Source organism: Lepus europaeus, chromosome 5 (genome assembly GCF_033115175.1).
Source record: "Lepus europaeus isolate LE1 chromosome 5, mLepTim1.pri, whole genome shotgun sequence".
Taxonomy (NCBI): Eukaryota; Metazoa; Chordata; class Mammalia; order Lagomorpha; family Leporidae; genus Lepus; species Lepus europaeus.
In genome coordinates, this window is record NC_084831.1 from 62,493,518 (window position 1) to 62,512,019 (window position 18,502).

General features: G+C 41.5%; 1 protein-coding gene across 3 annotated transcripts in view; it reads right to left on the bottom strand.

Moving 5' to 3' along the window:
• ANKRD13C (ankyrin repeat domain 13C) overlaps positions 1-18,502 on the bottom strand; it is a 144,171-nt gene that overhangs the window by 42,657 nt on the left and 83,012 nt on the right. For all 3 annotated transcript variants that reach the window (XM_062191537.1, XM_062191535.1, XM_062191534.1), the window contains one exon: positions 16,918-17,079. In XM_062191537.1, the coding sequence (XP_062047521.1) occupies positions 16,918-17,079 (162 nt within the window). The remainder of the gene's footprint in view (positions 1-16,917; positions 17,080-18,502) is intronic.

The window sequence follows — 18,502 nt, forward strand, 5'->3', positions numbered from 1 at the left end:
GTATTAAGTAGATTGCATGTTACTCAGGAAGCAATGAAAACTATTTTGAGTGATACAGTATTTAAAAAACAAACTTTGGAACCAGCATCACCAATTACTAGCTGACCTTGGACAGTTTAGTCAACCATGTAACCTTATAAAATTATTATGAGGTTAAGAATGGGTTGTTAATTGTAAAGTGCTTAAAATAGTGCCTGTACTACCTCTCAAATAAATAAAAAAATTAAAAAGTGCCTGAACTACTTAAAATTTTTATAGTAATCACTCTATACACTTTAATTATTGAGCATTTCAGTGTGATCCATCTGACAGCAGTGTGTATGTTAGGACTTCATGTTGATCAGATGTACGAGTCAGAAAAAATCTCATTAATTTAAGGACAAATTTCAGGTTGATAGCATGGGTAATGCAGGAAACAACAGTGCCACTACTCAAGGCAGGGAAAAGAAGAAGAAGGAAAGATCATTTAATCAGTATTAGACATACTAAATTTTAGACATCTGTGTTTATCCAAGTAGAGGTAGGCAAAAGCACAACAGGTCTGGCAATCAGGAGAAAGTTCAGAGTGGAAGGTATGTGTTTGGGTCAGAGTCAACAGATGAAGTGATGTGTCAAGTGTGTGTCTTCTGATGAGATATCACGAATAGCTAGTTGTCTCCCAGTATCTTTCTCCCGGGCTTCTTGATAAAAGAACTTCCCTTCCAAATTTTCAGATAAGCACATGACTTCCCAGAATAAAAGGACTTATTTTCTAGCCATCCTTGTAGATAGGTGTTAGATGTGACTAAGTTCTAATCAATGGTAAGAGAGCAGACTAATGGATGCAACTTCTGATTGGGTTTGCAAAGAGCATAGGTCTGATTTCTCCTTCCTAATTACTATTAGGAATTACTATTTCTACTGGCTGGAAAATGAAACCAGTGATATGTTATCTTATACCACATGGCTAAGGACCATTATTCTAGAAATGGCAGAGAAATAAGACAAAACAAAACAAAGCAGCTAGGTCTGAGATTAACCCAAAAAGGAAGACACACAAACATCTACAATACACACAAATTCAGATTTTTTACATGAGAGATAATTTATATAAATTATTATTATTATTTTGGGATCTCTTATTTGTAAATAGTCAGATTTATATCACAAACAACACTGAAGCTAATACACACAGTGGAATAGTACACACAATACTATGGCATGTGGAAATGTCATATCAGAATGACAAACAGGCTGAACAACTAGTTAGTGACCTCATAAGTGCATTAGGCAAAATAGTGTCCGATGACACACTATGAAATGATACACGTCAAGAGAACCTACAATTTTAGGGAATACAGCTGAAGAAATTTAAGGTTAGTGCTCAAACCCAGAACTAGACTAATCCCACCACTACCTCTGTTAATACGTATAGTTTAAGTTTATACATTTATACTTCATGATGCAGATACATTTGCTACATAATTGAATAATTTCAAGAAATAAACTTCTTTAAATAAGTTTCTGCTGTTTCCAATAGAATCTAGAATCTAAATGGTATGTTATACAATCTCCATTTTAGTAGAGATGGTAATAAATAAAATTTAACATTTGAGTAGTTCACCTTATCAATGTAAACATCAATTACATTCTAATAATTTTTTTCTAGTTTGTGTTTATTCTATTTTTTTTTTTTTTTTTTTGACAGGCAGAGAGGACAGTGAGAGAGAGACAGAGAGAAAGGTCTTCCTTTTGCCGTTGGTTCACCCTCCAATGGCCGCCGCGGCTGGCGCGCTGCGGCCGGCGCACCGCGCTGATCCGATGGCAGGAGCCAGGGGCTTCTCCTGGTCTCCCATGGGGTGCAGGACCCAAGCACTTGGGCCATCCTCCACTGCACTCCCTGGCCACAGCAGAGAGCTGGCCTGGAAGAGGGGCAACCAGGACAGAATCCGGTGCCCCGACCGGGACTAGAATCCAGTGTGCCAGTGCCGCAAGGCGGAGGATTAGCCTATTGAGCCACAGCGCCGGCCATAGTTTGTGTTTATTCTAATTGACCCTTTTTTATATGACACTTCTAGCTGAATCCTTCAATGTCCTCTCTATACAGATGCCATGGCTGTCTAATGAAACACAGGGACATGAATGCTACCACAGGACAAGAGACAGCTTTCTAATGCTATTCGACTAAGCCAATCAATTCTGTAACTGAAATGCCTTCAAGTCTTTCCTATGTAATTTTATGTAAAAATTCAGATGACTATTGTTCTTGAAGCATATAGCACATGCCTTATTTCTAGGTTTGCTGTAACACCTTTTATGCTCAAGGTTTCTGGAAGTTTGAAATATTCAGGTCCTTCTGCACTCAATCGACCATGGTTAGAAAATATCCAGAAAAAAAAAAATGAATCTATTGAATATGTATAGACCTTTATTTCCTGTCATTATTTCCTAAACAATATATTATAGCCACTATTTAGCTTTTTTTTAAAAGATTTATTTATTTTTTTGAAATTCAAAGTTATATAGAAAGAGGAGAGAGAGAGGAGAGAAAAAGAGAGAGAGAGAGAGAATTCGTTCAGCCATCTGATGGTTCACTCCCCAATTGGCTGCAACAGCCAGAGCTGTGCCGATTCGAAGCCAGGAGCCAGGAGCTTCTTCCTGGTCTCCCACTTGGGTGCAAGGGCCCAAGGATTTGGGCCATCCTCTACTTCTTTCCCAGGCCATAGCAGAGAGCTGGATGGGAAGTGGAACTGCTGGGTCTTGAACCAGGGCGCATATGAGATGCCAGCACTTCCGGTCAGGGCATTAACCTGCTGTGCCACAGTGACGGCCCCACAGAGTTTTTTACATTGCATTAAGTATTATAAATAACCTAGAAATGATTTAAAGTATATGAGAGGTTGGCATTGCAGAACAGTGAGTTAGGTTGCCACTTGCAACATTGACATCCTATACCACAGTGCCAATTTTGACTTTTCTGCTGCTGATCCAGCTGCCTAGTAATGCAACTGGGAAGACAGAGGAAGATGGGCCAAGTACTTGAGCCTTTGACCCTAAGACTTGGATGAAGTTCCTAGCTCCTGGCTTCAGCCTGGCACAGTCCTGGATGTTACAGCCACTTGATGAGTGCACAGATGAAAGATCTCGCTCTCTCCATGTCTCCTTTTGCCTCTGTCATTCTGCCTTTCAAATAAATAAAGTAAATCTTTTTTTAAAAAGTTATAGAGAGTTATAGAGAGGCAGAGACATAGAGAGAGAGAGAGAGAGAGAGAGAGAGAGAGAGAGAGAGGTCTTCCATCTGCTGGTTCACTCCCCAGATGGCCACAACAGCTAGAGCTGCACCAATCTGAAGCCAGGAGCCAGGAGCTTCTTCTGGGTCTTCCATGCGAGTGCAGGGGCCCAAGGACTTGGGCCATCTTCTACTGCTTTTCCAGGCCATAGCAGAGAGCTGGATCGGAGGTGGTTCAGCTGGGACTCTGCCCAGTGCCTATAGGTGATGGATGCCAGCACCACAGGTGGTGACTTTACCCGCTACGCCACAGCACCAACCCAATAGATAAAATCTTTTTAAAAAAAGCATATGAGCTGGCGCCGCAGCTCAGTAGGCTAATCCTCCGCCTTGCAGCGCCAGCACACCGGGTTCTAGTCCCGGTCGGGGCACCGGATTCTGTCCCGGTTGCTCCTCTTCCAGGCCAGCTCTCTGCTGTGGCCCAGAAGTGCAGTGGAGGATGGCCCAAGTGCTTGGGCCCTGCACCCCATGGGAGACCAGGATAAGCACCTGGCTCCTGCCTTCGGATCAGCGCGGTGTGCCGGCCGCAGCGCGCCTACTGCGGCGGCCATTGGAGGGTGAACCAACGGCAAAAAGGAAGACCTTTCTCTCTGTCTCCCTCTACTGTCCACTCTGCCTGTCCAAAAAAAAAAAAAAAAGCATATGAGAGGATGTGTGCAGATTATATAAAAATATTATGCTATTTTGCATAAGGAACTTGAGCAGCAGCAGATTTTAGTACCTGCAAGGGTTCTAGAACCAATCCCTCACAGACCCTAGGAGACAACTGTATTTTATATATATGTATTCCTATTCGGATTTTATATATAAAGGGAAAACATCCATAATCGCTAATATGGCTTAATTCAATACTCTGAACATATAATTGGCACACAATAAATGCTTCTGTCAACAACTCTGAGGTATAAATGGGGTGCTATTCCCTCCCAAAATCTACCTACAAGCCATCTCATAGAAATTAACACAAATATTTGGCTGAAAAAAAAAGCAAAAACACAAAAGCTATTCATTTATAAGAATATAAATTCATTCTACAAAGGATTAGACATTCATTGTTAAAAGCTGAAATTGTATTAAAACATAGTTTTAAAATGTAGTATTTCCATAGTTTTTGAAAAGAATAAGAAATCGGCTGGCGCAGTGGCTCACTTGGGCTAATCCTCCGCCTGCAGTGCCAGCACCCTGGGTTCTAGTCCTGGTTGGGGTGCCGGGTACTAGTCCCAGTTGCTCCTCTTCCAGTCCAGCTCTCTGCTGTGGCCAGGGAGGGCAGCGGAGGATGGCCCAAGTGCTTGGGTCCCTGCACCTGCATGGGCGACCAAGAGGAAGCACCTGGCTCCTGGCTTCGGATCGGTGCAGCATGCCGGCCGTACTGGCCATTAGGGGAGTGAACCAATGGAAGGAAGACCTTTCTCTCTGTCTTTCTCTCACTGTCTATAACTCTGTCTCTGTCTCTCTCTCTCTCACTGTCTAACTATGCCTGGCAAAAAACAAAAAAACAAAACAAAAAAAAAACAAGGATAGAATAAGAAATCATATTATTTTTCAGGTTTTGTAACTTTTAGCTATGCTTCAAAATAAAAAATGTTTTTCACTGATATATAATCTACTAGTTTTTACTATATTTACCAACAGCATCTTCCCAGGATTATTCCTTCAGCTCCCTCTTTTACCCTTCCCAACTTCCCCTTTCCTATATTTCAAAAGAATTGCCAAGGTATGTTAAAAATCTGTGTATACAGAAAGAGAGACTATCATAAAGACCAGGAAGAAAAATACTTAAGAGCAAGAACAGGCTTGTAGCAAGAATCCCAATATCAAAATCCATTTTTCCTACTCTACCTTTGTAACCTCATACAAATTAACTTATTTATACCTCAAATTACATTCAATTACATATGAAATGGGGCAATGACATTCATTTCTTCAGGTCATGATAAAAATTAAACAATATATGAAAAATACTTGATCAATGGTGAAGCTAACAACTCCAATGTCTTAAGCCAGCAAAAATAAGAAAGAAAAATTTGTTAAGATGAATATGGACTCAATATTTAACCTGGAGCAGCTTGGATGTGTGTTAATGTCACTCAAATTAGATTATGCCACTGGGGAATCCTTCCCTTCACCAGTAAAATATAATGCTCTGCAAATAATGGTCACTGAGTAAATACATACATCTGAGTAACTATCCTCCACTATGCACCTACTTGGGAGATAATAGAACATGTCTATTTACTTAATTTTTTCTATATTATCTACTGTGACACAGAAGCCTCTACTTTTCTTACATATATGTCTCTTAACAATGTTAAGATTTTAAATCCAACCCAACATTAAAACAGGAATGTCTAGGCTGGCGCCGCAGCTCAATAGGCTAATCCTCTGCCTGCGGCACCGGCAACACAGGGTTCTAGTCCCGGTCAGGGTGCCAGATTCTGTCCCGGTTGCCCTCTTCCTATCCAGCTCTCTGCTATGGCCCGTGAGTGCAGTGGAGGATGGCCCAAGTGCTTGGGCCCTGCACCCCATGGGAGACCAGGAGAAGCACCTGGCTCCTGCCTTCAGATCAGCGCGATGCGCAGGCCACAATGCACCAGCCACAGCGTGCCGGCCGTGGCGGCCAGTGGAGGGTGAACCAATGGCAAAAGGAAGACCTTTCTCTCTGTCTCTCTCTCTCTCACTGTCCACTCTGCCTGTCCAAAAAAAAAAAAAAAAAAAAAAAAAAGGAATGTCTTGAATTCTACTCTTTTTGACCTCTTACTAATTTTTATGTTAAATTTGTATAAATCTTTCCTTAAAAAGCTTATTATATATATATATAGTTTCAAAAAACTATTCTTAAAATTACCAACAAAATGCAAATATTTTTCTTTTTAATGCCATTAAATACATGTAAACTTGGATCTGTTCCATGCTACTTTCCATGTGCCTAAGATAAAAAAAATATACATTTATTGGTATCCTTTTTATTACATCCAGATTATCAATTTGTTTCGCTGCTCTTGTATTTTTTAACTTATCTGATTCACCAAATCAAATTATTTATTGATATATTTCTGATTTCCTTTAAATTTCTTCTAAATACTTACTAATTGAACTCTAAAAAGACTCTCAAATGTAATTCTTCAATTCTTCCCTATCAAAAGTCCAAATAATACATAGTGAGACATATATTTCCTATATTCTAAAACAATTAAAATATCTTAAAAGGATAACAGAGCTGACAAATAACAAAATCATGGCTCTCGGTAATTCTTAATAAATTACTATGTCAGGCTAAAATAATGTTTTATTTATTTTAAATAACACTTTCCTTTTTAAAAATATTATTTATTTATTTGAAAAGCAGGATTACAGCGAGAGAGAGACATATAAAGGGAGAAATCTTCCACCACTGGTTCACTTCCTCAAAGGGCTGCAATGGTCAACGCTGGTACAGGCCAAAGCCAGGACCCTGAAACTCCATCCAGGTCTCCCAGGTGGATGGCAGGGGCCCAAACACTTGAGCCATCTTCTGCTGCCTTCCCAGGTGCATTAGGAAGGATGGGAAGTGGAGCAGCCAAAACTGAAACCAGTGCTCATATGGGATGCCAGTACTGCACGTGGAGGCTTAACCTATGGCACCAAAACACCAGCCCACCAAAATATGTAATTTTTCAAAAATTAACACTCATATATATATGTATATATATATATATATATTTAATTTATTTATTTTTGACAGGCAGAGTGGACAGTGAGAGAGAGACAGACAGAGAGAGAGGTCTTCCTTTGCCGTTGGTTCACCCTCCAACGGCCGCCGCAGCCGGTGCGCTGCGGCCGGCGCACCGCACTGATCTGAAGGCAGAAGCCAGGTGCTTATCCTGGTCTCCCATGGGATGCAGGGCTCAAGCACTTGGGCCATCCTCCATGCACTCCCGGGCCACAGCAGAGAGCTGGCCTGGAAGAGGGGCAACCCGGGACAGAATCCGGTGCCCCGACCGGGACTAGAACCCGGTGTGCCGGCGCCACAAGGCGGAGGATTAGCCTATTGAGCCACGGCGCCAGCCCAACATTAATATATATTTTTAAAAACCTCCCAAAGATCAAAAAAGGCATGTCCTCCTGCTCTTACAATTTTTATTCCCCGTTATAACATAGTTATTTCCCACTGCGATAAAATAAAATTAATAAAATTAAAGGATTAGGGAGTATAAAGAAAAAAGTAGCACTATTAACTAACTACATGATCATTTATAGAAAATCCTAAGAAATCTACATAATCCTATAGAACCAAAATTGAACAATATAAAAAATTGTATGTAGATACACATGAGGGTACTTCAAAGAGAAAATAGATTTAAAAGATCATTTCATTTTAAAAAAAATTTGAAATCAGGCAGTTTTTTCAAAATACATGCATTTTTATGACAGTATGGATTTCAAATTTTTTACAACAAAATACAATATTTTAATTCTATTTTCTACAATTTTTTGCAGTATCTTTGCATATTGGAAATGAACAAATGGGAAATAAAATTTTAAAATAATATCTTCTATGATAGTATTTAAAAATTAAATGCAGACATAAATTTAATAAAACACATGTATGAATGAACTATATATATAAATATATATATATATATGAATGGTACTTCTGAAAGAATTATTTAAAAATCTAGAGATATACCACCTTCATGAAACAAAAGATTCAATAATTCTCAATTCTTCCCAACTGACCTACATATTCAACACCATCTCAAATCCTAGCAGGTAATACAATGAAGGAAAGACAGCCTCAAACAATGATGTTGCAGCAACTGGGCATCCAATGCAAAAATAACATCCTGATTTGGGGCCAGCACTGTGACATAATGGGTAAAGCCGCCACCTGCAGTGCCAGCATCCCATATGGGCACCAGTTCTAGTCCTGGCTGCTCCACTTCTGATCTAGCTCTCTGCTATGGCCTGGGAAAGCAGCAGAAGATGGCCCAAGTCTTTGGGCCCCTGCACCCAAGTGGAAGACCAGGAAGAAACTCCTGGCTCCTGGCTTTGGATCGGCGTAGCTCCAGCCATTGCAGCCAATTGGGGAGTGAAAAAGTGGATGGAAGACCTCTCTCTCTGCTTCTCCTTCTGTGTGTTAATTCTGACTTTCAAATAAATAAATAAATCTTTAAGAAATAATAAAATATAGTACTTTAAAAAAAACTTTTATAAAAAAAAGAAAATCTTATTTAAAACTCACATATTCTACAAAAATTGCCTCAAAATGGTTCATGTACTGGGGTGGGCACTGTTGCACAGTGGTTTAAGCTGCCTTTTGGGACACTGGCATCCAATATCATAGTGCTATTTTGAGTCCTAGCTCCTCTGCTCCCAGTCCAGCTCCCTGATAATGTGCTAGGAAAGGCAGCAGATGATGGCCCAAGTACTTGGGTTCCTGCCACCCATGTGGGAGACCAGGATGGAGTTTCTGGCTACTGGCTTCTACATAGCCCAGCCCTGGCTGTTGTGGCCATCTGGGAAGTATACCAGTGGATGGAAGATCTCTCTCTGTCTCTCCCTCTTTGTCTGTCACTGCCCTCCAAACAAACCTTTTAAAAAATATTTCATGTGGGGCCAGCGCTGTAGCGCGCTGGGTAAAGCCACCACCTGTGGTGCTGGCATCCCATATGGGTGCCAGTTCAAGTCCGCTGCTCTACTTTGGATCCAGCTTCCTTCTATGGCTTGGGAAAGCAGTAGAAGATGGCCCAAGTGCTTGGGCCCCTGCACCCATGTGGCTCCTGCCTCCTGGCTTTGGATTGACCCAGCTCCGGCCATTGCAACCATTTGGGGAATGAACCAGCAGAGGGAAGACCTCTCTTTCTCTCTCTTCTTCTTCTTTTTTTTTTTTTTTTTTTTTGGACAGGCAGAGTGGTTAGTGAGAGAGAGAGACAGAGAGAAAGGTCTTCCTTTTTGCCGCTGGTTCACCCTCCAATGGCCGCTGCGGCCGGCGCATCTCGCTGATCCGAAGCCAGGAGCCAGGTGCTTCTCCTGGTCTCCCATGCAGGTGCAGGGGTCCAAGGACTTGGGCCATCTTCTGCTGCTTTCCCAGGCCATAGCAGAGAGCTGGATCAGAAGTGGAGCAGCCAGGACTCAAACCTGTGCCCGTATGGGATGTCAGCACTGCAGGCAGTGGCTTTACCCTCTGTGCCACAGCGTCAGCTCCAAGGTGAAGAGTTCTTAGACTTGACACAGTACACAGAAAAGAATGATAAATTGGACCTATTATGGATCAAGTAGAATTTGTGTTCCCAAAACTAATGTAGCTGCTTAAACTTCAATGTCTTAACATTAATGGTTGAGGTGGGGCTGACGAGAGGTCTTTGGATCACTGGGGGTGTGCCCTAGAAGGGTGGTTCTTGGAATAGCTTTGATTGTTTAAGTTCAAGTTCAGCCTGGGCTTGCTCTCTGCCTCCTGCCTCATGATGTGATTCTGCCTCCACACCTGCCATTAACAAGCCTCCATCAGATGCCGGATTACATGGCCACTTGATTCTGAAACTTCAAACTGTGAGCTGAAATAAATCTTTCCTTTCCAAAGAAGCTCATCTCAAGTATTTTAGTTAAAGTAATGAAAAGCTGACTAATACAGGACCTCACTAAAATCAGCTTTCATCTGTGAAAAACATGTATGAGACAATGAAATAACAGCTACAAAATGGGAGGAAATCTGAGAAATATGACAAAAAAGCACAGGAAAGACAAATATTAGCTATTAGGAAAAGTAATTAAAATCACAATGAAATAGTATCATACATACATTACAATAATGGGTAAGAGAAGACTTAGGCCACCAGTTGGTATACCTGCATCCCATACTGGAGTACTAGTTCCAGCCCAGTTGGTCTGCTTCCAATCCAGCTCCCATTTAATGTACCTGAGAAGGCAGCAAATGATGGCCAGTATTTGCATTCCTGCCACTCACGTGGGAGACCTGGATGGGGTTCTAGCTTTCTGGTTTTGGCCTGCCTAGCCTCAGCTGTTGTGGGCATTTGGGGAGTAAACCAGCAGGTGGAGGATCTCTGTTTCCCGCCTCTGCCTTTTTTTTTTTTTTTAATTTATTTATTTTGACAGGTAGAATTACAGACAGTGAGAGAGAGAGAGACAGAAAGACAGAGAGAAAGGTCTTCCTTCCGTTGGTTCACTCCCCAAATGGCCGCAGCTATGCCGATCCGAAGCCAGGAGCCAGGTGCTTCTTCCTGGTCTCTCATGCGGGTACAGGCGCCCAAGTACTTGGGCCATTCTCCACTGCCCTCCTGGGCCAAAGTGGAGAGCGGGACTGGAAGAGAAGCAACCGGGACTAAAACCTGGGCCCATATGGAATGCCGGCGCCGCAGGCGGAGGATTAACCAAGTGAGCCACGGCGTCAGCCCCTCCCACCACTGCCTTTCAAATAAAATAAGTAAGTCTTTAAAAAGAGAGAAAGGGCCAGTGCAGTGGCACAATAGGTTAATCCTCTGTCTGTGGAGCCAACATCCCATATAGGTGCCAGTTTGAGTCCCAGATGCTCCTGTTCTGATCCAGCTCTCTGCCATGGCCTAGAAAAGCAACAGAAGATGGCCCAAGTCCTTGGGACCCTGCACCCACATGGGAGACCAGGAGGAAGCTCCTGGCTCCTGGCTTTGGATCTGTACAGCTCCAGCTGTTGCGGGCATTTGGGGAGTGAACCAGGGGATGGAAGACCTTTCTCTCTGTTTCTCCTTCTCACTGTCTGTAACTCTACCTCTCAAGTAAATAAATAAAATCAAACCTGGTAAATGCCACTCTTAGGATCATTGGTTACTATCCTCACTCTGTCTTTTATGACCTTGTCTAAATATGATCAGAGTTGGCAAACTTGGAAGGCTTCCATAGCCTTGGCAACTCATGACGACAGCCTAGGATGGTTACTGGCGCCATAAACTAGAGTGTCAATTTGTTGGGTCAACAACAGGAGCCACTGTGCACTTGCTCCTCATGTGGGATCTCTGTCCTTAATGTGCTGTACATTGTGATTTAATGCTATAACTAGTACTCAAACAGTATGTTTCACTTTGTGTTTCTATGTGGGTGCAAACTGTTGAAATCTTTATACTAAATTGATCTTCTGTATATAAAGAGAATTGAAAATGAATCTTGATGCAAATGGAAGGGGAGAGGGAGCGGGAGAGGGGAGGGTTGCGGGTGGGAGGGAAGTTATGGGGGGGGGGAAGCCATTGTAATCCATAAGCTGTACACTGGAAATTTATATTCATTAAATAAAAGTTAAAAAAAAAAAAAGAGAAAGAGAGAGAGAGAAAGAGAAAGGGTTGGGAAGGAGAGAGAATGTTGATAATGCCAACAGCTAGGAAGGATCAGAAAAATTTGGTCTTGCAATACTGATGGTGGCAATGTAGAATGGAAAATATTTTGATGCATTCTTTCTTTTTTAAAAAATTCTTATTTATTTATTTGAGAGGAAGAGTTACAGTCAGAAAGAGGGAGAGACACAGAGAGAGAGAGAGAGATCTTCCACTTGCTGGTTCACTCCCCAAATGGCCACAATTGTAGGAGCTAAGCCAATCCGGGTCTCTTGCACCTCACAGGAGGCCATAGCAGAGTGCTAGATAAAAGAGGAGCAGCCAGGACATAAACCGAAGCCCATATGCAATGCTGGCCCCGCAAGCAGAGGTTTATCCCACTACACCACAACACCAGCCTGATGCTTTCTTCTAAAAGCAGTCAACTACATATAAAATAACAACTGCGGGGCTGGCGCTGTGGCATAGTGGGTAAAGCCACCACCTGCAGTGCCGGCATCCCATATGGGCACCAGTTGGAGTCCTGTTGCTCCACTTCCAATCCAGCTCTCTGCTATGGCCTGGGAAAGCAGTAGAAGATGGCCCAAGTCCTTGGGACCCTGTACCTGCCTGGGCAACCTGGAAGAAGTTCCTGACTCCTGGCTTCAGATCAGCCCAGCTCTGGCCATTTGGGGAGTGAACTAGCAGAGGAAAGACATTCTCTCTCTCGCTCTCACTCTCCCTCTCTCTGCCTCTGCCTCTCTGTAACTCTGCCTTCCAAATAAATAAATACATGTTTAAAATAAAATAAAATAACAACTGCATTATTCAACATTTATCCCAGAGAAATTAAGACTTAGGTTCACAAAAAAAAAAAAAAAAAAAAACTATACATGAATAGTTATGCCAGCTTAATTCATAATGGCTCCAAACTGAAAACAGAGACATTCTTTACCAGTTGAATGGTTGAGCAAACTGTGTGTATCTGTTAGAGAACACCCACAGAATGGATGGAGGAATTGCCATGGACACGCAAAACTGGGTCCACTCACCTGATGCACAGCAAGCCAGTTATGGACATGGGGTGTCAGAAGAAAGTAGTTTATTTGCAATGCATACAGTAAGGAGTCAGGCAATTATCACTCAATTCCTGGACTCCCCAAGAGATGAAGGGTGGTAAATTTTATAGATTAAATTAGGGTTGAGCAGTGTGTGATCAGCTCATGTGTGAGCCTTTGGTTAGTCCATAGTGCTTGTGATCTTCCTTGGATTGGTCAGCAACAGGAAACTGGCATGATTTTCTCAAGATGCTGTGATGGCAAAGTGGACTCCCGCCCATCTGGGATCTACGGGTAGACTGGCTATTACTTTGTTTAGTCAGAGCTTGAAGTTCCTGCAAAACACCTCAAAATAGAGCCTAGTGGTAGGATGTTAGCCACAGAGATGATAATTGAATTTGAGTCTTGCAATCCAGAGTCCTGCAGGGCTAGCTTGACCTCTGTACCACTTCCTTAATTTAGTGAGTGAATCTTTAGTAAGGAACTCACTTGTAATCACCACAGGGAAGACAGAGGAAGGAACTTCAAGCTAAGGAGAAAGATCAAGGCCTGATAAATTCTACATCAAAGGCATAGGGCTGGGGGCTTGGTTTCATATTAGTACCACAGAATACTACTCAAAAAACACCACTGAGGATCAAACTATTGATACACACAACTTGGATGAATCAGCAAAGAACTATGCTGAGTATGTTTATATGTGATGGAAGCCAATTTCAAAAGGTTACATGCTGGCTGGCTCTGCGGCTCACTAGGCTAATCCTCCACCTGCGGCGCCAGCACTCTGGGTTCTAGTCCCAGAGCGCCGGATTCTGTCCTGGTTGCTCCTCTTCCAGTCCAGCTCTCTGCTGTGGCCCAGGAAGGCAGTGGAGGATGGCCCAAGTGCTTGGGCCCTGCACCCCATGGGAGACCAGGATAAGCACCTGGCTCCCGCCTTCGGATCAGCGCAGTGCGCCGGCCGTAGCGGCCATTTAGGGGGTAAACCAACGGAAGGAAGACTTTCTTTTTTTTTTTTTTTTTTTTTTTTGACAGGCAGAGTGGACAGTGAGAGAGAGAGAGAGAGAAAGGCCTTCCTTTTGCCATTGGTTCACCCTCCAATGGCCACCACTGCCGGCGTGCTGCGGCCGGCACACCGCGCTGATCCGAAGGCGGGAGCCAGGTGCTTCTCCTGGTCTCCCATGGGGTGCAGGGCCCAAGCACTTGGGCCATCCTCCAATGCACTTCTGGGCCACAGCAGAGAGCTGGCCTGGAAGAGGGGCAACCAGGACAGAATCCTGTGTGCCAGCGCCGCAGGCAGAAGATTAGCCTATTGAGCCTCGGCGCCGGCCTGGAAGGAAGACTTTCTGTCTCTCTCTCTCTCACTGTCTAACTCTGCCTGTCCAAAAAAAAAAAGAAAGAAAGAGAAGAGAAGGTTACATACTATATGATTCTATTTACATAGTATCATTGATTAAAATAACAGCATTTAAAACAATGGGGGAAGAGATGAATGGTTGCCAGGTGTAAGGAACAGAGAGGGTGGAAGGGCAGGACGTGGGGCTGGTACCATGGTGCAGCAGGTTAATGCCCTGGTCTGCAGTGCCAGCATCCCATATGGGCGCCGGTTCAAGACCTGGCTGCTCCACTTCAGATCCAGCTCTCTGCTATGTCCCGGGAAAGGAGTAGGAGATGGCCCAAGTCCTTGGGCTCCTGCACCCACGTGGGAGACCCGGATGAAGCTCCTGGCTCCTGGCTTCGGATCAGCACAGTTCCAGCCGTTGCGGCCAATTGAGGAGTGGACCATTGGATGGAAGGCCCCTCTCTTTCTTTCTTTCCTTCTTTCTTTCTTTCCTTCTTTCTTTCTTTCTTTCTTTCTTTCTTTCTTTCTTTCTTTCTTTCTTTCTTTCTTTCTTTCTTTCTCTCTCTCTCCCTCCCTCCCTCCCTCCCTCTCTCCCTCCCTTTCTCTCTCTCTCTCTCTCCCTCCCTCCCTCCCTCCCTCCCTCTCCCCTCTCTTTGTAACTCTGATTTTCAAATAAATAAATAAATCTTAAAAAAAAAAGAAAAACATGAGGAATCCTGTGATTATAAAAATGTTCTGTGTCTTGACAGAAATGCTAATACCCTAGTTGTGATCTTGTACTACAGTTTTACTAAATGTTACCATTGGGAATATCTGCATGAGGCACACATAGAGTCAATGTCTCTATTATTTCTTTTAACTACATATGAATTCACAATTATCTCAAAATACAAAGTTTATCTTAAAAAATCAAAGCAGGCTTTTAGTAGAAATTGATTTATCTATAGATTCAATACAATCCTAATCAAAATCCAACCAAGTTGTCTTTTGAGCATATCCACAAATTGAATTTAAATATCTATTAGAAATTATAAAGCTTAAGGGATGTTTCACACAGGAGCAGTTCCTTTAACCTCTGATTAGAAGTTCAAAAATAAATTATTTAATTCATATTAGTTTGCTTGTTTATATAACTATTTGGCATTAACCTATTTAATTTCAATTTGCAAAACTATAGCTGTTTAAAATGCTAGAGATCCTTTTAACAATCCCAGTAAATCCAGTTACTGTTTCCGCTCTTGGGACAATCAAGTTATCTATTGCTAAGTTTCAATATGCATAAATCAGACCACCAAGATCATCTGGCAAATAGTCCATGAAATGCTATTTTGTAACATCTTGTTTTCATGTACTTATCACAAAAAGGTTTGCTGCCACAATAAACAAAGTTATCAATAATCACAACCACAACAAAAATTAGTTTTTAAAAGGAACTCCTGACTCCTGGCTTTGGCCTGGCCCTGCCCCAGAAGTTGCAGCCGTTTGGAAAGTGAACCAGCAGATGAAAGCTCTCTCTCTCTCTCTTTCTTCCTCTCTGTGTAACACTGCCTTTCAAGCAAATAATAAATCTTAAGAAAAACAAAAGAACTCTAATAAAATTGAAGTCACAACACAAGGGCAAAGAGATGGCCTTTTATTGATCAATAATAGGAAAAGGTAACTTTGTCAAAAGACTGAGCTCAGCATTCCCTCTATCAATTTATCTCCATTTCTATTTCCTGAGCACATCATGTCTTCCATCTCCCATTGAGTAAAAGATCAGTAAATATAAGGAAGTTTCTGGAAAATGAAGTCTGGTAAGGTTCTATCCCATGGCTAGAAGAAAAACAAAGAATATAAATAGAATCTGGTAGGAAAGGGGTGGTACCACACTAAATGGGCATGGTCACAAGTTTAACTTAACTAAATTATGACTGACTCACTTAATACATAAACTCTCTAAAACCTTCCAGCACATACAGTTTTCCATGAATTAGTTGGAATCTGACATATTAGTCTGGAAAGCTTGTCCATCTCTAAAACTTATAGCCTGGGACAATATAATGACTAAACTAAAAGGAGGTTATCCTTTTAGTACCCTTTAATCTTTTTCTGACCTAGACTCACAGTTTAACCTACAATCCGCCACTCACATTTATGCATATTTATAGAATACACACACCCTTGTTACATGAAGTAGTAATACCTTTATTATGTATGACGTGCTGTTTTTTCTCTATCATTTTTATTTTGCTATAAATTAAAAAGAAAAAGACAGCCTCAGCCCACTACACTGATTTCACATTCTACTAAGGAGTGCTATCCAAATGTAAATGGAGTAAAATGTAAACATTTGAGGAATCTTGATGAAGGGTATCTAGGAATTCTCTGTACTATTGTAGCACTTTTTTATAAATCTAAAATTACCAGAATAAAAACATAAATTTAAGAATCCATCTGATTCATCCTACTAGCAAATAAGATAGTAGGAGTAGTTTCCAGGTATCACGTATCTTTATTTTCCTAATTTTCTCTCCCCTTTCCTTACTATCACACAATTTTTGCCTAACATACTAGCAATACACACATGATGAATAAAAAACTGGAGTACAGCTAAAGATGACTTCATAAAGTATGTGGATCATTAGCTGGATCCCTCACAGTGGCAGATCATGGTTGGTGCAGCAGGAAGAATACACGGCATAGGGAGATGGGTTAAAATTAACATTGGATTTCATGCATATAAAATTACTTTAATCTATTTATTAATGAAGTCTTCAAGACCAAGTGGAGAGTCACAAAAAATACCAAAGGCCATTTTTTTCTTTTTCTTCTTCATAAGGATGACATCAAGAAAATGAAGATTCACAGAAAAAATGAAAGGCAATACATGGTAAATAAAACCTGTGAGTACATTTATATAAACTTACTGAATGTCAGGAATAACGTCCATTCCTTCTTCCCTGAGAAAACTGTTAGGAGAAGTAAAAGCTATACCTCAAAGTTCTGTTCCATTATGTTTCCACCTTTACTCAAACTCTCCATGATGGCCTTATTTCGAAGAATATCCTCTTCACTGAGATGTTCTCTTCTTTTCCTTGATTCTAAAACAAGTCCATTCACCAGGTAAAAGTCTGCCAAAAATTTTCCCACTCTTTCCTAAAACAAAATCAAATTTTTCAAAATAATAAAATTTAAAGTAAGTTTGCCTTAGATTAAAAAAATGCTTCAAGTTAATATATTTCAATAAACATGAAGGTGATAAATACGCAAATTAACAAACTATCTTATATATTCTGTTAAGGTAAAACTTCATAAAATTATGCATTTTGAATTACTAAAGGAAAATGTACAACACACAAAAACGTATGGCAGTCAAGTCCAAATAAAAATACCATGAAATATTCCTTTAGAATCTACTCCCAAGTAGCACAAAGCTATCTGAAAATTTTATTAAACCAACAGATAAATATCATGAGTAACAAGGAGGGGTCAGGGATAACACTGTTCCCATTTTATAGATAGAAAAAAGTGGAATAAAAGGAAGTACATAGTCTAAGACATGAAGAATTTCTAGTATAACTACAATTAATGACCTGTTACAATTCTCTATTCTCTAACAGGACCAAATTCCAAGTTATAGCTGATTGCTGCTTTCAGTGAAGCAGAAAGAATAACAGAGCAGCCTTGCTCAACAATACAATTAAGTGTTTAAATCATGGGTTGGAGATGGGAAACCCTAGTGGCATAAGACAGCAGAAAAACACTCCTTTCAATGAAGTTACACTAACCTTCACTTTTGTCAGACCAATAGGTGGTCATAGCTGCAAATACCTTGCTTCAATAAATAAATAAAAACTAAATTACTGAAAACAAGCTTCCCATTTCTACCTGCATGCAAATCACTGGTCGACCTTGCTACTGTTTTCTAGCATTCCAAAACTATGTGTTCAGGTTATTGCCAGGTCTACCTTGTTTCAGGCAGCCTCCTTTCCAATCACCAGAAAGTGAAACATTCTATACTGGTTTCTACCTACAAAATGGGAACCATAAGCATTACTGACTCCCTCCTTACCTGTCAAAGATTTAAGAAGATCACCTAGACGCTGTTCAAGAGCTTTGAGCTGCTTAGCAGTAGCACTAGATGAATAAGCAGTTGCAATTTTTATCTTCTCTTGAAGTGATCCATCTAATGCTGTCCAGAAGAATAGAGTACAAACAATTAAGACTTCAAAGTCAACAAATGGGTTACGAGGTAGGATCTCACAACCTGGAATCCTATAGTGCCATTTGTTGCCAATACACTTAGAGAAAAAAATGATCAGTCTAGATCTTTTTTTTTTTTTTTTTTTTTTTTTGACAGGCAGAGTGGACAGTGAGAGAGAGAAACAGAGAGAAAGGTCTTCCTTTTCCATTGGTTCACCCCCCCAAATGGCCACCGCAGCCGGCGCACTGCGCTGATCCGAAGCCAGGAGCCAGGTGCTTCTCTTGGTCTCCCATGGGGTGCAGGGCCCAAGCACTTGGGCCATCCTCCACTGCACTCCCAGGCCACAGCAGAGAGCTGGCCTGGAAGAGGGCAACT